Source organism: Ictalurus furcatus, chromosome 16 (assembly GCF_023375685.1).
Source record: "Ictalurus furcatus strain D&B chromosome 16, Billie_1.0, whole genome shotgun sequence".
Lineage (NCBI taxonomy): Eukaryota > Metazoa > Chordata > Actinopteri > Siluriformes > Ictaluridae > Ictalurus > Ictalurus furcatus.
In genome coordinates this window covers 13,797,497-13,824,691 of record NC_071270.1, presented here as the reverse complement: position 1 = coordinate 13,824,691, position 27,195 = coordinate 13,797,497, and the positions used below count along the sequence as shown (strand labels likewise).

At 40.2% G+C, this 27,195-nt stretch overlaps 1 protein-coding gene across 1 annotated transcript in view; it reads right to left on the bottom strand.

The window, feature by feature from the left end:
• Window positions 1–26,513, bottom strand: part of robo3 (roundabout, axon guidance receptor, homolog 3 (Drosophila)) — a 105,758-nt gene extending 79,245 nt beyond the window's left edge. The window contains exons 1-2 of the mRNA XM_053646179.1: window positions 25,661–26,513; window positions 13,674–14,000 (exon numbers count right to left, since the gene is read on the bottom strand). Of these exons, the coding sequence (XP_053502154.1) occupies window positions 13,674–14,000; window positions 25,661–25,724 (391 nt within the window). The 5' untranslated portion in view covers window positions 25,725–26,513. The remainder of the gene's footprint in view (window positions 1–13,673; window positions 14,001–25,660) is intronic.
• Window positions 26,514–27,195: the final 682 nt, after the last annotated feature.

Genomic DNA, 27,195 nt, shown 5'->3' with positions numbered 1-27,195 from the left:
CTGTTCTTTGCTGTCTCCTTCAACACATGCCACTCAGACATCATGAGAAAAGACAGGGGTCAGACCTAGTAAGAGTGACGGACCCTGGAATGATGTGAAGAATAATGTATAACATCACAAGATTGGCTCTCTGAATCTGTCCTGATGTTATAGCAATTTTGCTGCTAAACTATCTGATCCTTCAAGTTTTTATGTATCTACTTCAAACAGCTTAATGACATCAGATGCCTGACACAGACACCACTAATGTACTCAGACAGAAAAGGGAGGCTCTTCAGGAAATGATAGTTGATTATCCTGCCTCATTCACTTCAGGACATATTATGGACTATAGCTGTCTAATGGGACAGTATTGTCATCCCTGGTTCTAGTATGCTTCAGTGATTTGTCTGTTGGGGATGCCATTAAAAATGGTCCTGCCTCAATTCTGCCATTAAAGCAACAGTCAGGAAAGCTCCAAATATTGCCGTGGCTGCATAGAATGTTCATAAAGAAAAATCTTAGGGACCCTTCCAAGCCTGTAGCCTGTAGAAAATGAGTGAAAACCCTTGTAGAAAAGTCACATGAGAATAACTTCATGTTAGGTTTCACACATTTATTAGCCTACGTGTGGCCTTTTCAAATTTAATACATGTTTTTTTATGTTGTTTTGCCTGATTCATTAATTTTTTTACCTGATTTTTACACATGATTTACTTATTTTCACGTGATTTGTTTTTCACATAATTCATGTATTCTCGTTTTATTTTTTATACATATGATTAATAGATTTTCACATAATTTATATACTATTCATTTCTTTTACACATGATTCACTTATTTTCACATTTGGTTTTTCTTCAGAATTAATTTCTTTTCACGTGTTTTTCTTCACAATTCATTAATTTTCATGTGTTTTTCTTCACAGTTCATTTATTTCTTACTTTTAATTCTTTCAAATGATTTGTTTATTTGCAAATAATTTTTAAACACAACAAATTTTTTTCATGATTCAAGTGTTCTCATGTTTTTTCACAATTAATTTATTTTCACGTGCTTTTCCCATAACTAATTTTTCATGTGTTTTCCCCATAACTCATTTATTTTCACGTGTTTTCCCCATAATTGGTTTATTTTCATGTTTATTTTCACAACTGATTTTGTACCTGTGAACTACACTGTCAGCCTTATTATCTTCAGAGAGACTGCATGTCGGTTATCTGTGTAACGCCCGCAAAAAGGGGGGGGCTGCCTCCTCGAAGGCTTTGTCCAAAGGAGTACCCTTACAGGATGTGTGTGCTGCGGTGGTGTGGTCTACGCTGCACACATTCATTCGATATTACACCCTGGGCTCAAGTGTCTTGCAGTGACCATCGGGCTCGGATCATTTTATACAGGCCATACCCTCAGTATGACGGAGTTGGTATTCTCGTTCCTACAGCGTGGAGCTCACGCAATGTTGCGTTCCCTTTGAGGGAATGTCTGGGTAACCCTTTTCCCTGAGAAGGGAATTCATTTATTAATTTATTTTCACTCTTTTTTACATGATACATTTATTTTCATTTTTTTTCACAATTCATTATTTTCACATTTTTCACGATTAATTTATTTTCACATTTTTTTCACGATTCATTATTTTCATGTTTTTTCACAATTAATACATTTTTAAAAACTTTTTTTTCACGATTAATTTATTTTCACGTTTTTTCCACATCATTCATAAATTTTCATTCATAAACGATTTTTAATTTTTTTTTTTGTTACATATGATCACATTTTATTCACATGATGTTATGGGTGTACCTCACATGCAATTTTATGCTAAAATGTGCCTTCATATACAGTATCTCACAAAAGTGAGTACACCCCTCACATTTTTGTAAATATTTTATTATATCTTTTAATGTGACAACACTGAAGAAATGACACTTTGCTACAATGTAAAGTAGTGAGTGTACAGCTTGTATAACAGTGTAAATTTGCTGTCCCCTCAAAATAACTCAACACACAGCCATTAATGTCTAAACCGCTGACAACAAAAGTGAGTACACCCCTAAGTGAAAATGTCCAAATTGGGCCCAAAGTGTCAATATTTTGTGTGGCTACCATTATTTTCCAGCACTGCCTTAACCCTCTTGGGCATGGAGTTCACCAGAGCTTCACAGGTTGCCACTGGAGTCCTCTTCCACTCCTCCATGATGACATCACGGAGCTGGTGGATGTTAGAGACCTTCTGCTCCTCCACCTTCCGTTTGAGGATGCCCCACAGATGCTCAATATGGTTTAGGTCTGAAGACATGCTTGGCCAGTCCATCACCTTCACCCTCACCTTCTTTAGCAAGGCAGTGGTCGTCTTGGATGTGTGTTTGGGGTTGTTATCATGCTGGAATACTGCCCTGCGGCCCAGTCTCCGAAGGGAGGGGATCATGCTCTGCTTCAGTATGTCACAGTACATACTGGCATTCATGGTTCCCTCAATGAACTGTAGCTCCCCAGTGCCGGCAGCACTCATGCAGCCCCAGACCATGACACTCCCACCACCATGCTTGACTGTAGGCAAGACAAACTTGTCTTTGTACTCCTCACCTGGTTGCCGCCACACACGCTTGACACCATCTGAACCACATAAGTTTATCTTGGTCTCATCAGACCACAGGACATGGTTCAGTAATCCATGTCCTTAGTCTGCTTGTCTTCAGCAAACTGTTTGCGGACTTTCTTGTGCATCATCTTTAGAAGAGGCTTCCTTCTGGGACGACATCCATGCAGACCAGGTTGATGCAGTGTGCGGCGTATGGTCTGAGCATTGACAGGCTGACCCCCCACCCCTTCAAACTCTGCAGCAATGCTGGCAGCACTCATACGTCTATTTCCCAAAGACAACCTCTGGATATGACGCTGAGCACGTGCACCCAACTTCTTTGGTCGACCATGGCGAGGCCTGTTCTGAGTGGAACCTGTCCTGTTAAACCGCTGTATGGTCTTGGCCACCGTGCTGCAGCTCAGTGTCAGTGTCTTGGCGATCTTCTTATAGCCTATGCCATCTTTATATTGAGCAACAATTCTTTTTTTCAGATGCTCAGAGAGTTCTTTGCCATGAGGTGCCATGTTGAACATCCAGTGACCAGTATGAGGGAGTGTGAGAGCGATGACACCAAATTTAACACACCTGCTCCCCATTCACACATGAGACCTTGTAACACTAACAAGTCACATGACCCCGGGGAGGGAAAATGGCTAATTGGGCCCAATTTCAACTTTTTCACTTAGGGGTGTACTCATTTTTGTTGCCAGCAGTTTAGACATTAATGGCTGTGTGTTGAGTTATTTTGAGGGGACAGCAAATTTACACTGTTACACAAGCTGTACACTCACTACTAGGGATGTCACGAGAACCGATACTTCGGTACCAAGTCGGTACCAACATTCTTAAAACGTGACGGTACTTGTTTTTCTGCATTTCCGTTGGTACCAACTGTAACGAAAGTAACGAGGTTGCGACTACTAGATTTTTGGTATCGTGACATCCCTACTCACTACTTTACATTGTAGCAAAGTGTCATTTCTTCAGTGTTGCCACATGAAAAGATATAATCAAATATTTACAAAAATGTGAGGGGTGTACTCACTTTTTGAGATACTGTATATCTCACGTGATCACATATCACACATAGTCATATGTGAAAACCATATGATCATATGTGTGAATTGGATGTAATTTGTAACTGATATAACTGCTGCTGGGTTATACAGGTTTGTGAGTGTACCTACTAAACTCAGAACTAGAACTTGGCTCTTTGCCTGCTCTCTCCTTCCTCACATTACTGTTGGCATTGCCAGTGAGAGAAAAGCAATCAATCATCCAATTCCAGGGTTACTGTCTGTGCAGCCTCTTGAAGCATGCACAAAATGAGCTAAACTATATAAGAGGCCTGATAGCTAAGTACCATAACAAAACAAATGCCAGTAAACTGATAGTGACTTCTCTGCTGTTTCTCGGCGATTCCAGCTAAGAATTCTGCAGCGTATCTCTGCGACTATCATGAAGGTTTTGAAAGATGAATGAGGTTTATTTAGTATAGACTAATATTTGAGCTCAAACCTTTACCACTCGGGAGAAAAATGAAATGCAATCATCCTTAAAGGCCTCTTCTTCAAACTGACTGCCTGTTTGGAGAATAGATTAAACGAATAATTCCAGCCTGGTCTGTACAATATTCAGAATCAATGAAACAGTACTTCTGCACTAATAAAGGCCTAATAAAAAATCACTACTACTTCGAATCTGCCAGGGCACAAAGTACACTTTTTAGCAGTGATAAACCACGCACGGCATGAGACCACTTTAAGAACGCAACTCTTCCATGGCCATTGCTTCTCTAACATGACAAAATGTTTGCTTTAATTATTGCAATTTTCTCGTTTGATGATTTCTTGTCTCTTTTCTAAAGCTGAGCAGCGAGAGAAGAGAGAAACCAATTAGTAAGAGGGAGCTGAATCAAGTTTGCAAGCTGAAAGCATGTGTTGCAAACTAAACAGCTGCTGCATTTCCTTATTGGACTTAAATATTTTGAATAAACACACAAATCTATAGCTGTGAGCCTCTGAAATAAGAACGACTTCTGTCTTTATGTGTAGCTAGTCAGCAGCTGAATCTTCTCCAAACCTGCAGATAATTATTAGAGGTTTAATGCTTTGTCAATGTGTGTCTGTGTGTGTGTACATACTTAAGCTATAACAAAAGGACATGAGCCATCGTGGTGCTGAATCAGAGAGAAGTTATATTGTTCTCCATGTCCACTATGCTCTGCCCATAACCTTGACCCCACAGATGCACTCGTATTGAACAGGGGGGCTGTTAGTGCACCGCCTCACACCACCTGTTAAAATCTCAGCTTAGCTGCCTCCCTCGCTCTGAACCCTGCTCCTTTTGCCTCCCCCTTTCTCTCTCTACTTAGCAGTCAGCAGTGCTGGGAGGGCACTCTAGTCCCTGCTTTAATTAAGTACGAGGCTATACAAGGGATGAGACTTCCTCTGTCTGTACGACCCCACCCTGTCAGCAGTCTCCCTGACCCCTATGGCCCACCAGGCTAAGTGATCTCATTACTTCTGCTTGGACACACACAGAGGGTCAGAGAGTGTGCAAAACTGCCACGGTCCACACCACACCAAAAATAAGACAATGTCGAAAGACCAGAGTCCATGTGATCATGATATAACGATGCAGCACGATTTCGATTTTCACATTAACCTTACAAAGTATGCACATACAAAGTATTTTGATGTGTCATAGCCCAGCAACACTTTCGCTGACCTAAAATGAACTTCCAGTCTCAAAGTAATGAACATTGCTGAGATCTTATTCATTTAGTTTTTATTACTATATAAAATCTGGGTGTGACAAACCATTAGGACTAACACACTTTGCACTGATTAAATTAAAATGCTTTGCAATATTCCCTCTGCCAGTAAGACTTTATCAGTGATTTACTCTGAAGCATTTTTAACACCAGACTTTTTTCAAAACAATCCTGTTTGGTATACTCTCTGGGTTTAATAGCGTCGAGGGCAGCCAGCCCAGGAGGAGAGTTCATGCCCTGGTGCACAGAAAACCCTGTTCATGGTCTGTTTAAAGCCCCAGTGGCTGCCAATGACAGTGTTCACACCCAGGCATAAAATGTGTGGCGTCAAAGCGTTAATTTTTTTTAACGTCATGAGGTTCCGTTTTTTTTTGTTTTTTTTTTTTACGTGCCGCATCAAAAACTGTCCGACTAATGAGATTCAAGCTTTTGTTCACAAGCCTATAGCCACTGAAGTCACATAAAACTACGACTTGATGGTGCTCAAGTACAACACTGTCTTACCGACGAAGAAGAAGCCGAAAAAGAAGACGAAGAAGAAGATGCCAGCACCCACCATTTTAGTGAGAGTGCATAAGTGACATAACCAAAATAAAATGCTCCTTGCTAATAAATCCTTCTGCCTACACACATAAACAAGGTGTCCTTTGAAAGTACCAGATTCAAAATTACATATTAATACTATACAAGTGTATTTACTATGTCATGGCTATTTTTTGACGACACTGAAATGCAAGCATATATTCTAAATGATCCATTTAATTCTTTCAGTGTTGCTTTCTACACTAAATCGCATTGTTTGTTTCTTTGTCTCTTCCCTGCAAATATGCAAATGCTAATCCGCTGATTGATAGTCCATTGTAGTTATTTTACACCTGGCATATTTTATGCATATACGTATTCTTGACCTCTTTTTTAAATAGCTAAGTGCTCCATTATTGCGCCATTGTATTATCATATTGACAACAAAAAAAGACCATTCATATTCAACACTTCATCAATTTGTAGGAACATTAACATTTTTGGGCACAATAGTTGCCTTATAACCACCCCCCTCCAAAAAAATAAGTATTCCCATAAGTATGTGAATGTTATTGCTGTGACTTTAATATAAATAAAATCATTACTTATTTAAAAAGAGTATATTGTTTAAAATTAGAACTTTAAGGATTTTGCTTTAAATAAGTATTTGTTGCAGTGACCAAATACGTTACATTTCACAAAAGTGCTTACATGCTTTAACAGTTAGCAAAAAGTGTGTGAACGGCTTAAAGACGTGAATACTGGCTCTCTTCTTCTTCTCACTGATGAGCGGGTGTCAGAAACGGAAAGTTGTGCAGCGCAACCTTGTGTACTGGGGTATTTCTGCTTTTCAATAAGCGGCAGCTACTGTCAGGGAGTGAATCTGCACTTTCAATCAGCGTTTCATTTGCCCGCATTTAATGCCTGGATGTGAGCACAAAAATACAGAGCTGCGAAAACATCCTGGTGTGAACGGGGCTTAAGTCACCATTTTTATGGCTTCAGCCTGGCCTATCTGACCTGAAAGCAGACAATGTTATCTGTGTTGTCGCCACTGCCTAATCCCTAAGAGACCAGACCCAAACACCAGACTCCACAGACCCTGGCTCAAACACTGTGTTCTACACCTAGATAAATGACCCTTAAAGCAGCGGTCATCAACTGGTAGACCAAGTGGTCCAGATATGGACGCAACAAAGTATTTCAGTGGATCAAACTGAGTATCTAAAAAATTCTGCAGCAAGACTGACTGACATGAAAAAACCGGTGGCCATCCAGTAACACTAGTTTTGAAAACATGAACCATCGTGGCTTCTGTAGCAGATCTTCTGTTGTGGGTTGTTGCAGCCAATCACATGCAGAGTTAGAGACATTAGCTTAAAAGGGGGAGCGTTTTCACAGACTTTCATAGGTTTTTCATTTTATTTACCCTCTCTTGTCTCATTAGCAAACCAGTGACATACCTTGTTTAAAAGTAAAGTTGACAGTGAAAATAGAATGAACCATGTAGTTTGTAGTTATTCTCTCTGTTGAGTCCATAATGCTTCAAATTCTCTTATTTACAGCCATGAACTAATCACCTGATGTCACCATTTTATTATGTTAGTCGCTGATCTGGACCTTTGTAATCAAGGAAGTTTATGTAGCCCTGCCTTAAATTCTCAATCAGCTGTGAAAACCTAACAGAGTGTTCTTGAACCCTAATTGACCTTTCACTGAATTTTACAGGCTGAGGTCAGGTGTCCATAATGGCTACTCAACACAGCACGTACCACGCTTGACATGTACGTGTCAGGTCATATATGGCAGCTATCTGCACTCACACTAGGACAGGGTTATTTGTGCTAAAAACAGTAAAATTACTTACAGTTAAATATTTATTAAAAATGGCTGGATTGTATTGACTTTGATTGATGGCAATATAGATCTTACCTAATTTATGAAAAAAACACAATGCATAAACTGATGTTTCTGGTGACTGTTTATGGTAACGTCTAGTCAGGTTGTGGTCATTACCAGTGAAATTCCACAATGTGAGAAATCCCCCACTCTCAACCAATCAAAACAAAGATTCTCAAGTTCTCCTTTCACATGTTAATTCCCAGCATTTCTTGGTACAGCTGCCACTTTGCCCTCACCTGTTCCCATGGACATCAGCCCTGACCTCAACATAACCTCTGTTTAGAAGGCCACATGACTGTAGCCTTTTTTCCACTGCATGGTACGTCTCGAGTTGACTCAACTCGGCTCGCTTTATTTTTCTGAGCTTGCTTTTCCACTGTAGTTTAGTGCCGCCTCAACATGGGTGCCATCTTCCAATCACCTTCACGCAGGAATAATGTATTATCTGCAGCCCTGTACAAATACACGGTCAGGCCATATTCCAAATGCCTTTCCTGTTCACTGAACATGGACACTATTAAGGATGTAAAATAACTGTGTTCTAGAACCTACATAGTGCTCGATATGACTAAGTTAGATTCAGCCACGACAGGAGTGAGTTCGAGAAATGCCTGATTGGAAATCGGTAACAAGCGAGACAGAAACCTTTGTTGTAATTTTATCTGTAATGAGATAAATGATACATAATTACCATATGCAAAGTATGTATTAAATGACACACATTTATTCAGACAAAATACAGAACCACTCGTTACAGTGAATTCCCTACTCCCTCGGTGAGCGGTTCACATTTAGTATCGGCTCGACTCGATTGAGGTGGTACTGAAAAAAGTACCAGGTACCAGGTACTAACCACAGTGGAAAGCCCCCAAAGAGTCGAGTCAAATCGAGCCGTACCATGCAGTGGAAAAGTGCCGTGTGACTCACCCAAATGCCCTCAGCAAAAATGGGTATCAGAGCATGGAGTCAGGGTCATGAAGAATGGAGGTGACACATGGCATATTATTATTGGTTTATATGGTTGTCAACTATTTACTGCATTTCACAGGAAAATTATGGAAAAGCAAAATGTCATAAAAAATCTCAGTGTGCTGTGCTGCTCTTGTGTCTCTTTGTTTTGACTTCATGGCTGCTTTTGTTTATGTTACAGTTTATGTTTATGTTACAGGCGCCACACTCCCTATAGCCTACACCAGTGTAGACATTAAGTGGCGCGCGTCTTTTTTAATCTTGCATGGCCCAACCAGACATTGCCCTCCATTTTCGGCAATGTAAAAAAAAAAATGAAAAGAAAAGAAAAAAAATGTTTTTGTTCCCTTGCTTGGGCCTCAGTGTGCAGGGGACCCTGGGCCTGTGCCCATAATGCCCATTGGATAATCCGGCCCAGGTTACAGTAAGCCATGTCTTTTTTGTTTCAATCCTATTCCTGTCTACGCCCCTGTCATGATTGGTCGATTACACTAATGTGTTCACCTGTGCTGTGTCTCTGCTTGATTTGTTTGGTTTTGACCAGTGATAGTGGTTTTGTTTTCTGCTTTATGTTTAATGTTGATTCTTGGCTTCCCCTACATAAAACACATGTTGCAATTAGGCACTTGCATTCTGCAATAACCGCACTTTGCACAAGAATGTTGTGGTTAACATAAATGTAACCAATAAACCATGTACAAGATGCAGTTTTCATTTTTCAGCTTTCAGATTTCAGGTCCTTTGAGAGGACATTAACACTGAAAATAGCAACAGAATCCATAACAAATCAACTGGTACTGCAAATATCTAGTGATATGATTCCAAAATGATTCTCCATCAGGTACAAACCATAAGCACATCAATCACATCAACAGCACAAGCCAAATCAACTATTTAAAAATGATAATAAACAGAAATGCACTAGCAAGAACAGTCACTTTCATCCATCATTTACTGCAAAGCAGCTACTGTTTGCCACTCCATATCATCTAAACTGCAGCTTGATCATCTAAGCTTATAACACAGAAGACATGAAACTACCCTCACTGCCATAAATATCATCTTACAAAAAATGGCGTGTAAAGGCTTAGCAGAGTAACTAAGTCTCTTCCTGTGTGCATTCAGGCACTCCCACACACACACTGAGCTGCTGCCTGTCGCTGCTCTCCAGAACGCCTCTCATCAGTGCCCCCATAATGTACAACATGCTGCCTGCTGCTGCCAGATGGAGCCGTTTGGCATTTGAGGTCCTCACTCCACTCCTCTCTCCACCTCTCTCTCTCTCTCGCTCTCAGTCTCTCCCACTCCTCTTTAGTCCTATTCTTGGTGTACCTCACTCTTACTGGCTCCCTCCTCCTTTTCCACCACATCCCTTGTCTATGTCTTCCCCCATGGGCTCCACCTCATGTGCCCTACACCAGCAGTGTGGCAGGCCCGAGCAGCAGCTGAAGAGCCCTATGCCCCTCAGCTCCTGCCCACCACCTGCCTTCTGGCTCAATGCCATGCTGGAGCAAGGCTCACTGATGCCATGCCAGCGCTGGCAGTGGGTACCCCCACGGTTCAACCCCCCTGCCCCTTCCACTGTCTCTCTCCAGAATGCTGCCGTCAATCCAGAGTGTGCCCATGGGCCTTACTAAATCACTCCACCATTAACCTGAGACGGCTTAACAATGAACATGAAGCACCTGCCATATGGGGCATTTCGTTTTATCGTCACAACTGCCTCAACCTATAGACGGTCTCAACTAAACTGGCATTGTGCTTCAGTTAAAAAAACAAGATCATGTCCAGAATGGGCTACACATGCTGTATGTTTGATATCAATTTAGCACATTGTGTCACATCTCTTCATTACTTTATGCAGACAGAACTTTGACTCTGTGTCTCTTTCCAGCTTTCTCTCCTACTAAAGTATCAGAAGGAAATACAGAGTCAGAACTCACTAGAGAATAAGCAGGCATTCTTGTGTCTCAACCGAGAGAGATGAATAAAGTCCCGTGAGGATCACTGACACTAGCATCAAAAGGTTGGTGTGATCCTAAAAGTCTAAACTAGACAAGCATCCTAAATCTAGAAAAATAGATAGATTTAGTTCAAAATCTGACTGGCTGCGCCATGTTCGAACCATTGTCAATATAAGTCCTCAATATATGAACACCTTATCACAATAATTTAATTCTGTATTAATGTGCCAGATCTTAAACCAATAGAACTATTACACCCAAGCCATTATTCTGTCCAAATAATCTTTGTCCATTATATTATTTAGGAATCAAAGCTTACTGTTAACAGACTACATTGTGTGGTTGTATATTTTTTATTAGTTATCAACCACTGCCCATATTCATATTGTTTTTGTCACCATTTTATAAAAGCAATAAGCTACTCAAGGGTGTGTGTTACAGTAATTATATGACAGGTAAGGGGGTTTTAGACACTCTTTAATATCACTCCCACTCCCCCTCCCAAATAAAAATACTTTCATCCTCTTTTTAGGTAAACTTAAGGGGCTGACTTGATACTTTGCTGCCTATGACATCTCATAAGTCAGTGGCTTAGACAGCATTGCTTTGATATATAGGAAGGTTAGAGACAGGCTTTGAAGACAGTTTATGTCACAACATTGTCAATATGCATTAACAGGCTAATCCTAAAATGAATATTCTGTGACTAGGCAGTGCAAAATACAAATAAGTCAAAACAATTTCACATTCCAATTCATATTTATACACAAACTGCTCTGTGTCAGGGTTTTCCAACACCATTATGGGATATGCAAGACAGCAATGGACACATATGCAGCCAGATTCTATGCAACCATTCGATTTGGACATGGTGGTTTCATAAATCAGACACTTACAGATGATTATTTCTGAAAGTAATTTTGTAAGGACACTGCTGATTACGAAAGCCCCTTTCTGTGATTTCTATCAGATTCAGCCATCTGATTACAAGCACTCATAATGCAACTCAGCAAACATCACCATGAACTCAAAATGAACCCACAAATGAGCCTGGGAAGCGATATGTGGCAACGTGCTTTCATTGGACTCTGCAATGGATTCATATTTTCCATAATATCATTAGGCAGGCCTCAGATTTATTGTTGCTTTGCATAAAAAGGTGAAGAGTTCACTTATAAATAAAAGGACAGTTTGTGTATTCACTAAACCCTATAAAAGCCTAGAAGATGAGTAAGCAGCTATTCAATATTTTTCTTTAATCACTTATATCACAAAATCCATGAAGTTCATATAAATCTGCAGAGAGACAAATAGATTTCTTGGATTCAAAGTAAAGCTCTTCAATCTGCCAAGTACATATAGCAAAAAAAAACCCCAAAGACTATAACTTTCTGAATTCTTAAATATCCAGAAACACTATTTTAGTTTGTCAGACCACCCATCTCTCTCTCTCTCCCGGGAGTAGGAGTAAGCAAGACATATTACCCCTCATCTACCACACTCAGCAGATGGTAAAGCGTTTAAACAATCTGTCTTGAGGGCAACCAACGCCAGATCAGGGCTACAGCATGTCTCTAAAGACAGTAAGTAAACAAAGACAGAGTTGTCCAAACAGAAGTCTGTCAGTCTCTTTAAGTAAAACTAAGTCCAACTCAAGAGTCTGTTTTCTGTGAATTTCAGGCAAAACACATTGCCTTTTTTTTAATAAAGGGAAAAGACACAGCGTTATAAACACATGATCTGGTTACCCGATAATCTAATGACGGTAATCAAATCGTGCCAGCTATATTTGATTATACAACACTAGATATGAGAAGTCCTTCTGTTAGAGCCTGGAGATGTTCCATGAGAACTACTACGTGGCTTGAACAAACATCTGTTACCTGGAAACAACCTGCATCACAAATCTCCCATTCTTTTTACTCTTTTCTCTCATTCTACTGCCATCTACCTATTCTGATTCTACAAATCAGATGTATAGGCTTGTGTGATATTGACTTTTCCCTGCTTGCAATTTACCATTTAAAAAAAAATCGTGATTAATGGTGATGAATCATCCAAATTTGTGAACGGTTAGATTTTACACTTCATTGTATGCCTGCCTGTTTTTAGTTCAAAATTTCTGAACATTTTTTTCTTTATCAGCCAAAAACCAAAGGTGCCATTTTTGACCATTTTAGGCAGAAATATTTGTGTGGCATCTGTAATAAATACTATATAGTTAACTGATATTTAAATACTGTATACTTGTCTAATGTCAGCTATACATTAATACAGCTAAGTCTAACATATACCGATATACTTTAATACACATTAATGAACTAAAAGACAGAAAGCAAGGCAGTCTGTGTCCAGATGAGAGCATGTGAGATGGGGGAAGAAGGCAGGGCTTCCAGACAGTGTTAGTTAATATCTGACAGTTCAAAACACCGACACAATTTATTAAAGATCAGTGAATATAGTGGCAGTGTAATATTGTGCATAGATGATTAAATCATTATATTGCACCAGCCTACATCCTCTAAGACCAGCAGTTTCTCTCACACTAGGATGTGATAAATACGGAGCCCCCCCCAGTGTCATGTAAGAAAATAAATACAGCCATGTGTAATCTGTACCCTCGGTTTTGCAATCCGTACCCTCGGTTTTGCAATCCGTACCCTCAAAACACACGGCTGTTTTTTTTTCTTACCTGACACTAGGGGGGCTCTGTAGATAAACCTAAAGGTAAATGATTAACTAAAAAAAAAGTTGGATAATGTCAGTGAGGCAGAGAAGGATAAAAAGAAGGAGAAAACCAGAAGGAAAAAGAGGGAAAGTGACAGAACGAAAGTGTTCAGATGAAGCCCCTGGGATGAGTGCCAAAATATCTTCAAACTTTTACTTACTGCAACTACACAGTTCATCGACCTGAATAACAGGAAAACTTGTGACAGAAAAGGAAGAAAAACAGAAAGAACCAACCGTGCCAACTTACTTGCAACTTCCAAAGATGCGTTGCGACTGACGGCTTCTCCCAGGTAGTTCCTGGCTACACACACATAGACACCTTCATCTGGCTTGCTCCGGCGTCCGTGCACAATCCTGAGGAAGAAGAGCGAACCTGTAGGGAGCAGCATGCGGTGTGAGCGAGGGTCCTCGCGGTCTGTCTCCACCCTCTCTCCATCTTTATACCACTCTACCATGGGTGTCGGCCTTCCCTCAGCCTTACAGTTCAGCGTTGCTGGCTCTCCCTTTGATACAATCAGGTCTGAAGGATGCTCCACGATTCGTGGCGGTGCGTCCTCCAACCTCGCCCGAGATCCTGTGATAAGAACGATCATTAGAACAGATTTATCATGCTGCTTGATCAAGAATGATCAAATCTGATTCATTAAAGTGGGAGGGTTAAATAATTAGTGGAGGGCAGTCAGGAAAAACAGACATAATTAAAATTAATACAACATATCAAGAAAAACAAATCCATCAGAAACTCAGCTCATAAGTCTGTACTCGGAATACCGGCTCTCTGCAGGTCATTTATGCAAGCTGTGATTGGCATGTATAAAAAAAAAAAAACTATTTCTGGCAGGACTTGGCTGAGTAAAATGAAGACACATTATATACGCATGGCTCTGATGTATAGTGTTTAAATTGGATGGCACAAAATGACACGCTCCACATTCAACAGTTACCACGGAAAAGCGTTGCCGTGGGAGGAAAAGGGGAATAGGATCACGGGAGTAATTCTGTCTTCTGTTACAAGTCACATTTGTATTCATTCTGATTGCTGGTGTATTTTTATATGAGCTTGTGAGGGGGGGGGGGTCTTTGGAAGGAACGGGGACTTGTTTTTGATAATTTAATCAGATTTTCAAATGGATTTTAAATTGATTTTTTTTTTTTTTTTTTGGTAATTTGAATAAATGTGCTGGTTGCAGTTTCAGCTGCAATTGAAAACAGACCAGGTGAATTTTAACTGTTGGGAAAGATGTTGCAATAAATTCAGAAGCCACTGTACTTAGTGACTGTCAAAGTAATTGCTCAATTCTTTCTGATGATGATAATTATACCAAGGTTAATAATATGGTTTAAGCTTTGTTTGGGCAGCAGCCCAGAGTTCTGGTGGAAAGGAAGAAAGCGATGACAAGCTGCCTGCCCAGCTCCTGACATACACAGGTGTAAGATATTTCTGATAAGGCCGTTTTAGTTCCACTGGGCAAATACCTTTCCCTTCCACTAAATCCTCCAGGGCTCGATAGGATTATGAACAAAGGGCAAATGCTTTTTAGGAGATAGAGAAGATAAAGCAGAATTTGCTGGTGTCCCACTCAAACCAATTACCTGGAGTTGAAAGATAGCCTTTTTTGGACCTCTTTAGTTTATCACTCAGGGCACTTGAAGACAAATTCAAACCACTTCAACATATTTCTATCTTCCATTTCTTGCGAGTAAAGTTTTGAGTAAAACAGCCCTTGAGCTAGTAACGAATGTAAGCTAAAACAAAACCATTTCCTGTCTGTTTTTTTTTTTTAGAGTGACCTTAGAGAGTGAGTACATTAGACAGCAGAAGCCCAACCTCCGAGTTGTGTACAGACTAGCTCACCACTGAATCCCCAAGCCTCTTACCCTTTCTGCCTCTGAAAACAAAAAGCCTTCTGGCCTGCTGGGTGAAGTGAGAGAAGACCACCAGGGCTTGGCTAATAGCTTTTAGCAGACACATATAGAGCATCGAACAGACTGTGGTTGGCAGGGGGTGGAGGAGAGGCTCAGCAGGCACGGAGTCGGAGAGCAGCTTTATAAATATTACAGGCCAAACGCGTGGACCTGCCACAGAGGAGCTGTAACATAGGGGACTTTAAAGGGAAAGTACTTGTGAGTGAGTGTAAAATAAGCTAAACAGGATAGAAGCTGGAGTGTAGAGGCTAGCTGATACTGCAGTAAAAGGGAAATCGTCCACTTCTAGAAAGCAGATCCATTATTTGACCCATGATAGAGCATTAGGTGTGCAGATATCACATAGTTGTAAATACATGGAAAAATGATTACCAAATTTGTAAATAGAGAATAGTGTTTTGAGGATATGGAGACTTTTACAACCCACGGTTTAGCACATTGTCAGAGTGATGCAGACTTTCTGGCTTTCTGGAGTGCTTTTATATGCCATAGAGGACATCTCTTAGAGAATCTCTGAGCTATCCACACAGAAAAATGGCCATACACACACTAAATTCATCCTCACGGGGCTTTAGACTTGATAAATAAGTATAAAAGCAAGTTTCCACTGTCCTAGATACCATGTACAGTAAGAAGTCTTAAGCTACACTAGCTCTTATACCAGGGACTGGCAAATCAGTAGCCTCGTCTCCTAGGACAGGAAGGTTTTGTGTCTATTAGTTTTTATTTATAGCTGCCTGTGGATAAGTGGGTTCAACAATCAAAAAAGAAAAAACCTCTTATTGACCTTCACAAAAACAAGTTTTTATTCGGTATATATCCATGTTACAGCACTTCACAGTGCTGAGATACTGCAACTATAATGCATGCTACTTGTTCCAAATTCACATGCATCTTTTCACAATCAGGAACACGCAGATAGCTGAGCAAAATAAAGTGCGGCGTAAAGCTGTCACAACTCTCCTGCTTACTACAAACAAATTTCACCTCAAGGCTGAGCATGTGCAAATATTATCTCATAGCCAAAACACTGTCCAAAGACCAGCTGACTTTTTGACAAGACCACAAACGTGATGCACTACATTAAACGTAGTTCAAAGAGAATTAATGAATTTGCTCACCTTCCTTAGTCTGTATTAATGCACTTAACTAAAGTTAATATTTACCACATTTTCAGCCTAGTCAGTTTCTGGGCAACCAAAACATGGGACTGGGCAGCATACTGGTGCATTTACTTGCCTTGTGGGCTACCTATAAATTCATGATTTGTCCATCCCTGTACACAAAATTCATAGAATATTCAGTTCAGTAAGACTGCTGCCTTGGATTTCATTCAGATTACGTTCTACAGCACCGCTAAATCCTGGCACTCAATCTCAGCTGTTAGTAACTTTTCCTTCGGGTGAATTTGCAATCATGAAGAGATATTGGTATGATAAATTTGGCCAATGCGAGTGATTGAGCATGATCAGCACCATGCTATCTAACTTACACAGCACTTACGCTTGAGTGAATGGTTGACCTTGTTGTCTTGAGCAAGGACAGGATGTGAATGCCAGCTCTGAGAGTGAAGCCGGGGTCCTGCCAACTCCCCTGATCTCTCCGAATGGGCTTTTAGCACTAAGCAGATTTATCTCCTCTACCGGGGGTGGGTGAGTGGGTGGGAGCTGTGACGGAATAAGATCTCCACAGAACAAGACCGCCACAAATCACCATGACTTACGCTCCAGCAAGAAGTGTCCAAAAGTAACAAGGACGACAAAAGACATAAGAACACTCTACACTTGAGGCTTGACTTTTTATGTGTTTATACAATAGAAATTTTGTACGCAATACAAACTGAGGAATTGACAACAATGAATGTAGAAGCCCAATGATATGCAAATATGCCAAATATTCTGTGTGGAGATGCCCTTCCCATGGTAACCATTCAAGAATAGGTCAGAGGTCAATTCAATAATTGTCCTCTCTTTTGAAGCATGTGTGAAGGCCTTGAGGTAAACACATACAGAAGAGACTTAAGACTAATGACCTTAGTGAGAATTAAGATATAAAGTATCAGAGCATCTAGCTGAATTAGTATTTCTGTTATCATGTGATAAAACTTCAAACAAATGTAGCTTCTTAGACTGTAAATGCCTAAAAAAGATGTATTAACTGCACCTTTAAAATGAATTCTGTAAGCAGTGATCCATGACAGGAATGAAAGTGTGATCACAGCAGGAGAACCAGCACTTCTGCACTGAAAAAAAATATCCTACTGTATGTGGATCTGACAAGCCAGGCTTTTAAAAGGAACAGAGAAACATAATACGAAGGCATCAGAGAAGGCTAACTTTCTTTTTTTCAGCTTCATCTGCAATTCCTTTCAGTAAGCAGCCATCCCCCTGAACCTAACTCTGTTGTTTTACAGTCTCGATCCTTCTGTTTTTCCTCCTGGTTTCTGGGAATTGATTTGCAAATGTTCATTCATTGCCCTGCGTTCAATTAGGAGGTGGGGGTGTCTCCTTGAACAACCTTTCTTCGACAAACTTTTCTTTGCACTCTGGCACAACAAAGGGACACTTGCATGAGAATACAAACCTGAGGCCATAAAGCTATGCCCGTTGACTAAGGGGGGAGGAGGAAGGATGAAATGGACCAGTCACATGCCTCGAAGGAAATTACACAGCAGAGGCTTGCTTTCCTAAGGGACAAACAGTTCTTCTGCCTAAGCCTGGAGAACCGAGGCTGGATTAAACAAACTGGCAGTCAGGAAATCCTGTGACAACTTTTTAAAGAAAAAAAAAAAAAAAAAAGGCTTTACACCTTTGGGAGTTCTCAAGTAGCTTATGAGTAGTCTTCTGAAGAATTCAGGATGTGTATTTGTGGCAAGGTTTAGGATCTCTCATTCCAATAGGAAGAGACAGTGAGGTGTCATGTATCTTCATGAAAATAAAAAATTCTGTGCTACGATGGGTTCAGGGTCTGTCTGTTATATAAGCTTTGATGTAGTTCAAAGATAGGCAATAACCCTTGTAGGTTAAACTAAAGAGGAAAGAAAACTGCCTTTTGAAATTATTTAAATATTAGAGTTAATGAATAATTACTCAAAGCGTGCCTTGGGATTATAGTCAATCCAATATAGGGAACATTATTGATGAGTGTCTGTATTCATTTTAAGCAAAATGTCAGAAAATATTTCAAGGCTGAAGATGAGAATCTAAATATTGAATGGATCCCATAGATGGGTTTCTAATCACATCAATCTTTCAACAAAATTTCATCATCATGCTGCTCAAAGCTTTGGCAACTCAGCTATATATATATATATATATATATATATATATATATATATATATATATATATATATATATATATATATATACATAAAGCTTCAGCCAGTGGGTATAAGTAGCGCTCAGTAGAAGTTATTGATTTTTGCGTGTGTGTGTGTGGAGCTTTAATAGAAGATACTAAAGGAAGGTAGTGTAACCTTGCATTCTCACTCTCTGTGGGATATCTCAAGAAAAAAAATTAAAAAACAACCAAGACTGTACCCAGAGCTGCAGCTGAGACATGGTCCAGACTGCCTCTGGTCTTTTCAAAACACCGATATGCCCCTTAACCTTTTGTATTTTGCCTACCCCCCCCCCCCCCAACACAAAAGTGTGGTTCTGTGGATAGTTTCTAGAGTTTGTGCTGATTCTCTACTCTTTCTCTACAAGGTCATCACACAACAACACTGCAGTCTTTTCCTTCTGACCATGTTTAATTCTAGCATTCACAGCCAATGTAAAATACATCTGGAATATATGTGGATGGTATCACATATCTCAGGAGGGGGGCTTGACTTTTCCTGTGGAGATGCAGGAAGAGAAGAAGTGGGGTATGAATGCTAAATTGTGCATGAGTAAAGACAGCGGAGCCTCAAAGCAGCTGCTCGAACAAGGGCCTCCTGAAACAGATCTCTCCAGTGATTTGGCTATGGAGAACAAGACTTTGACTAGAGAAGTCAGTATACCACAGCTGGCACAGATAGCATCAGTTTCCTGGTCCTCCCAGTGGTGGCCTGCAAACCTCCTCATTGTAGCAGATTAGTCTCTAAGGAATCCCACCTCTACACTTCCTGCCTGCCTCAAGTGCCCATATAGATGCACCATGTTTGTTTTGGAGGAGGGGGTGTTACGTCTGTGTGACTAATTCCAGTCCAGAATGTTTCGTGCAGTAGTAAGGATAGCAGTCTGAAAGTTTTGGCAAAGGTGATTTCATGAAGTTGTTTTTTTTTTGTTTTTTTTTTTGCTAAGCACAGCAGTTGGTTTGAAGGCAGCGGGTTGACACCTGGAAGGCTCTGTCAGAACGCTGTTTCCGCTCTTCATCTCTCCAAACTGGGGGCTTTCTGTTTCAGGTATTATTCAACAAGGAAAACAGAAAAAAAAAAATACAAGGAATGTATTGATCATACGCCTCAAAACTCAAGCACCGATTCCTCGCTGGAAATAACCAACCTTGCTCATTGCAAAACAAATTGCTATAAATAAGTATAGCAGAAGTCATAGTGTGGAAATTACAAACACGAAGCAAGTGTAGGATCTGCACAGATTGACAAATTTTAAGATAGATGCGTAATCATTAGTATTTGCATATTCAATTTGCACTGCAGTGCATGTATCATCATTAACATTCTCCTTCAACAACCACCCCCCTCCCTCTGAAATTGCTCCAGAAGATAACAGATCACAGCCAGGATATTTTTTGTTTCCTTGATGGTGGATGATTACCACAGGAAATGGTCAAAACGATGGGCTAGGAAAACCCCTAAACTACCCAAAACATAGGGTACAATGCATAGATTAGGTTAAGGCACCCAGGGAAAATGTTTAAATGTTTTATAGTGGATTAATCTGCGAGAATATAGCCTACTTTGCTATAGAAACTTTAAAATTAGAAGTTACACTTAAAACCAATTAAGTCAAATGGTGCTTTCACACCTCTGGTATTTCACATTTGCGAGATTCCTTTGGACCGATCCTTAGTTTAGCTTAATATCAGGTTTGAAAATTGTTACAAATGTTAAACAAGATATAACAGCAATATACTGAAAATATATTGAAAGGAAATTAAAAAATGACTTGGTTTTATAGCTCTAAAGGTTCATATAGGTTAGATACTTTCTAAATGGATCAGCTAAGCTTTCTATAACTATCTATCTGGGTTGAGTGCAAGAAAAGTAATATCACTGACATTTTTGGTTAAACTTAGTTGACCTAATAATGCTTGCCTGTCAGGAAATTTGTTAATGCAAAGCAGCCCAATCATCATCCCTGTAGGAAACTATTTCTCATAGAAGAGAGCTGATAAAATCAGTCTGTGCTGCCTGTTCACTGAAATAAAAAAGGTTCACCTTGCTAGCATTTGAAACCTTTCAGCAGAAATAAAGACAGTCTGAGGCACATTCAGTCTATCCTTCACATTGCTTTCGGCGATCAATACAATCAACTCACAAGCTGCAATTTCCATTGGCACACCCATTAAACAACAATTGTGCCAGTAATAACCTGTGCCAAATAGCCTCAAAGTCATTCTAAACTCATAGTGAAAGCAAGTGTTTGGATTTTTTTTTGTTCAAAAGCTCTTCCAGCCTGTTCAAGTTTGATGGCGGTGGCAGGGAGCTGGTGACAAATCACAGCAAACGAAGCAGGGATCGTGTGAGCGAAGTAAACAGAGCTGAGGGAGTGTGTGTGCTTGCTGTGTGCACGTGTATGTGTGCGCGTATGTTTGTGAGTACAGACAGAGACTGTGTCATTAGTTTCAGGGCTCCTGATGAGAGAGCACACATGGCCTTGAGGCCTCCTGTTTACAGTGTCCTTCAGAAGCACAACACACTCACACACTCAATCAAACACACACATGCACACAGACACATACAGTCTCTCTCTCTAGGTTGAGTTTATTCAGTTCACCAAGCAAACAGCGAGAAAGAAAACAAAGTCACTGAATCTCAGATGATACACTGCGGCCTCAAAGGATGGCACACAAACTCATTGTATGCAAACACACAAAACATACTCCTGCTGTTTGAGAAGTGGAGACAGCTCAGTTTGAGAGTGTTGACTCTGATACCGAAAGGCGTTGGAGCCAGATGGGAGAAATCAGCACACATCTGAACTGAGCTCTATAATCTCTGTTTCTCAACTATCAAAGTACAGTTTACACGTGCTTGTAAATTGTATAGTCTTGTATAGGCTTGTAATCATTTCTTTAAAGTGATATCCCAACCAAAAACCACAACAGGCTCAATAATGCTAGACTAAAATATAGATAACGGTGATGTCCCTGACTGGATTAAACTTCCAGGAGTTACTGATACTTTTTCATGCATGTTGACAAATCCTGGAAGGGCAGACACCGAGATGATATCATTCAAATAAAGAGCGTCTTGCCAAGACATCATTTAACATTTCTGGAAGGGGTCTAGAGTGTCGGTGCTGTAACAGTCTGAGGTAAAGTTGGTGCTTTAAGTCTTCAGGATGTAAGACATTATGCTTTCTGGTTTCCCAGTAATACTCTGCATTTTTTTCTGTCTTATTAGCTTAAATTCAATTGAATTTTTTCAATTCAATTTTATATGTATGGTGCTTATAACAATGGACATTGTCTCAAAGCATCCTTACAGGAACATATAAACACAGGATACAGATTTTTAGTGTGTGAAGTTATCCCTATTGAGCAAGCCGGTGGCGACGGTGGTGAGGAAAAACTCCCTAAGATGATATGAGGAAGAAACCTTGAGAGGAACCAGACTCAGAAGAGAACCTGTCCTCATCTGGATAACAACGAATTGTGTAAAAGTAAAAGAAAATTCATTATGGTGAGAGAGAGAAAAAATGCTGTTATAACATAAGTGATAACATGTTGTGATAACTTGTTCTGCGAACATTCCACATCATTATATGTAAGAATAAACTTCTGGGTAGTACCACACCACCCCATCACTGTGTTATTTTCCAAAAACAATACGCCCTGTTGTGTTTTACTCCTTACATAATGTGGCAGAGTTTTTTTTATATGATAGAGGCATCAGCAAAACTAATTATCATGATGCATGCTGTGAAACTGTCTTCATGTATCTAGATACAGTGGGGGAAATAAGTATTGGATGCCCCAGCATTTTTTTCAGTAAATAAATTTTGTATAATTACTTAAGGATTTCAGCTGGTTCCTTGCCTTACCTTACCTTGGAGAACTGCTTTTTCTTAGCGTGTCCAATACTTTTTTCCTGTGTCATTCCACTTTATTATGCATAACTTTATTTATGGATTTTAATGTTGTAAATTCTTTATATTTCTGGATTTCTTGAGCTTATACTGATGTCTAGTGAAAATTTCATGTGAACAGCCTCATAGGAAATATATTTACCAAAATAAAATTGTCACATCCAATACTTATTTCCCCCACTGTATGTTGTTCCCAGCATCACACACCATAAAAATACTGTTTCCATTTGTCAGATTATATCAGAAACAGGTAAATATGACTTTATTTTACTATTAAAGTCAGAGTTTGTCCTTGTGGCACAACAAGACTCCACTTAAATTAAAATTAAAGATCTAAATTCCAGAAACCTCTCACACAGGTTTTTAAACAGAACTTTACCGAATCTTACCAAGTATTGGCCTTGCTGCCAATAAAGACACAATACCACTGTGTTTTTTTCTGTAAGCCACCCACAGCCTCTAAATGTCAACACCTTAATAAGGAGAGATTTACACTAAGATGCAAAAAACGTCCAGCTCTACTCTAACCATTAACTTCACGGTTGTGTTGATTGGTCGAGGATTTGTCCCTTAGAATCTATCTTTGAGGTCACCACAAAAACAACTGGAACTAAACTGCAGTAGCCATTATGCTGTCCTAAACTGCCAGCCAGGGCCACAGGAGCGACAGATTGATGCTGACACTTTGTGTTGTGGCCCTATTCAACCCTTCAGTGCCACATCACCCTGAGTGAGATTTTTTACAAGGATCAACGCAGACATTTTCTCACAAACCTAATATGATTTTGCTCTGCGTAGGCCATAAGTTATATAATGTAAAGCCTTTTTTCAAAGGAGGTGCTCATACACTGCTTATTTATGATGACTCCAATACTGAATCAATAAGACACAGATGTCTGAATGCATTTGTCCATTCATTTAATAACCGTGCAGCCTGCTTGAAGTGGTGCTGACATGGGAGAATGCTTTATCAGTGGACATGTTGAAAAGAGTAGGATGGTCTGAAGCTTCTATTGTGTCCTACTGAGGATCAGATAGCTGGTACAAGGGTGCAGAGGCTGCAAACAGAGACACCAGCGCACACTTGGCTGGAGATGTGTATGTGTACATACGGACAAGAGATGGAGAATGCCTGTACGGAAATGTGAGTGAGACAACCCTTTGGGTCAAACATCGAACAAATACTCATTCCTCCCGACTCATCTGGACATCGTTAAATATTAACAAACATGGCGATATTAAATCCCAGCAGCACTTGGTGCACTTCAAGTTTTCACTCAAAGTAAAGACAAAATACGATGTGTATTTTGTATGGCTATTCTCACGTACACCGTTAAGGTTCGTCTGCCCCTTACTGTATCATTATTCACAGTCAAAGAGCTTCTCCATGCCTCACTCCCATTACGAGCAAGTTTGAGGACAATCAAGAGAGAAGTGACAGCTGTTTCAGGGGCTATTTCAAACCCTTCAAAAGAAACTGCACTCCTCCAGTTACACACGCTCACACACATCCACCAAACTGCCCTTGAGCAGAGCAGACAACTATGACAAAGTTGAGCCCTTTAGGTGTAACTCTATAGCCTTTCTTTTTCTCTGCACCTTTATCAGGTGAGAAAGGGTGAGTAGATAGCCAGCAGCCACTCCACGCATACCACCGGTATATTAAAACAGCTTTCACAGCCCGTCAATGGACTGAAGGGTTTCTCTGCCAAACTCAGCCAACCTATACCAGGTTTATCAACCGAATGATTCAAATAGACACGGAAGTTTAGCCTTGACTGATACTGTGTGTGCAAACCATACATTTTCTATACCACTTATTCTACGCAGGATCATGGGGAAGCCTGGAGCCTATCCCAGGGTTCTCAGGCACAAGGTGGGGGACACCCTGGATGGGGTACCAACCCATCTCAACCTACAACGCATGTCTTTGGACTTGGGGAGGAAACCAGAGTACCTGGAGAAAACCCCTGAAGCACAGGGAGCACATGCAAACTCCGTGCGCACAGGAAGGAGGCAGGATTCAAACCCCCAACCCTGAAGGTGCAATGCAAACGTGCTAACCACTAAGGCACCATGCCCCTGTGTGCAACCCATGCTTTAGGAAAGTCAACAGAGAGTAAAATGTCTGAGACCATAGGACCATAGAATTTATTTCACACCTGTTACGTATTGGTTTAGAATATCATTTCCCTGCTTGGTCCCTGTGTAGCCTCCTGATTCACTGTACAATTGTGCTGGCTGGTAGACCAGGGACAAATCTCACAGACAGTGAGATCATAAAAACAAGCTATTGCCAAACAGCAAAGTCAGTTAAACTGGGGAAATAATAAACGCAAAGAGCCAACATGATTAAGGAGAAAGCATATAATAAATTTATTAGTGGAAATAGCTAGATTATGTAATGATTTTCTTTAGAGGTTTTTCTGTGTGTTCTTTTTACCATCTATGATTTAAAAAAAATCATCTGTTCAGATTATACATCTATTTTAAATATTCATATAAGCTTATGACATCATACAATGTAATCAAAAGTTGTCAACGGTTTAAAAAACATCACTCAGTGAAAGCAGAGAGATGTACAGCCGGGTGTCACTGTAGCATCGCGCTTTACTTGGATTCGATTAAAACAATTATTTAAACACTCCTTTAAAAAAAAAAAAGTTAACAGGCTGGTGAAAACATTTTGTTTGGCAGCTGGATAACGACCTTAACCAAGGCACATAGTTTACTGCAGTGTCTTATTATTAATTAAAACCTTGTAATATCGTATAAAGAGCTAGCCTATAAAGCGTTTACATCCTCTATACATTACATATTCTCTGTTAGATCAGTGTGCACAGAGCACAGCAAAGCCACATGAGCAAACGGAGTGCATGTACAACTGTAGGAACACCATTTGTTTTGGGTGTCGTTTAAAAGCTATATTAATGCACCTCAAGCCGTAAACATTTGTAACTTTTTATACGCGTTTACCCATGAACTCGTACGATGTTGCCTTCTGGACACTAAACACTTTGTTTGTTTGTTTGTTTTTAAATTGGAACTTACCATGTACACAGCAGATGAGCGTGCATATAAGCGATAAAGCATGTAAAGTCCGGGGAAACTCCATCACCCCCTGCAGCACTACCGCGACTCCGCGGGTTAGAGGGACAGAACCGGAGCGTTAGCGCGCGCTCAGCATCCACACGATCCAAAGCAGTGTTTTGGTCACTTCCAAACAGTCACACCGAACAAGATAAGCAACTCCATCCAATGCACATATAGCAGTTTGTTTGTTTGTTTGTTTGTTTGTTTCACGGCTCAAACCGCAGTCTCAGGCTGACTCTCCCGGACATCCTTTAACCATCTGTCCATTTAACTCCATTCAAGCACACATCTCTCTCTCTTTCTCTGTCTCTCTAGTCCTGTATATTTCAGCAGCGCGAGGAAGTACACATTTATAAACACAAAAACACCCACGTTATTTAAGTTGGGTTTTTTTTAACGACTCTTGGTGAGTTGTTAATTCACGTGGGTAGTTTGCATCTCTCGCGCTCCGTGCTCGCGCAGTCTCTCTCAGCGTGAATGAACTCTGCTCCACACAGCGCACGCTTACGGCTGCAGCCTCGCGCCCCCTTCAGTGCTTGTGTCGCTGGAGAGCGTCTTAAAGAGACAGTACCACCATAAAACGGGCGGCTGTGGTAGAGTCACTAATCGTAGGGTTGGCGGTTCGATTCCCGGCCCACATGACTCCACATGCCGAAGTGTCTTTGGGCAAGACACTGAACCCCAAGTTGCTCCCAGTGGCAAGCTTGCGCCTTGCATGGCAGCTCTGCTACTATTGGTGTAGGGGTGTGTATGTGTGTGAATGGGTGAATGAGAACCAGTGTAAAGCTCTTTGTAGAACCGCTAAGGTTAAAAAAGCGATATATAAGTGCAGACAATTTAAAACCTAAACACCGGATTCGACACGGACCCCACTAATTCCGTTCATTATTACCATTATTAATGATCTTAGTGATTATTGCCATTATTAATGATCTTAGTGATTATTATTATTATTATTATTATTATTATTATTATTATTGTTGTTGTTGTTGTTGTTGTTGTTGTTGTTGTTATTATTATTAAAGTTATTAACCCAACTTGTAATCAAAGTTTTAATTTGGTTGATTGAGCAGAAGTGCGTTCTAAAACACTACTCAGACTACACCGCTTTCTTGACTAACAAACCTTCATGAATTCATGTTGCCAATGTTGGCAATTTGCTTCAAAGGAAAGTAGCTAATGTGCAAAAAAAGTTGTTAGAAGTCGCCAGATAACGTCTTCGACTAATCTGCATTCATTTCATTGATCGTCATAATCATTTGCATAGCATTCAAATGTGTTATATGAGAAATATGAGAATTAAAAAAAAAAGGCTTCATAGAATTTGTAATGGTTATAATAGGAATTGTTTTGGTTTTAATGGAAACTGTAATAGTCCCTGAGGGTTTCTACTGGTAAGTTGTTGACATCTATTGGTGGCATTTTATGTCTAGTGGATAGCATTAAGGACCAATAACGCTAATGGTAATGGTTTTAATGCTTAGCTGATGATT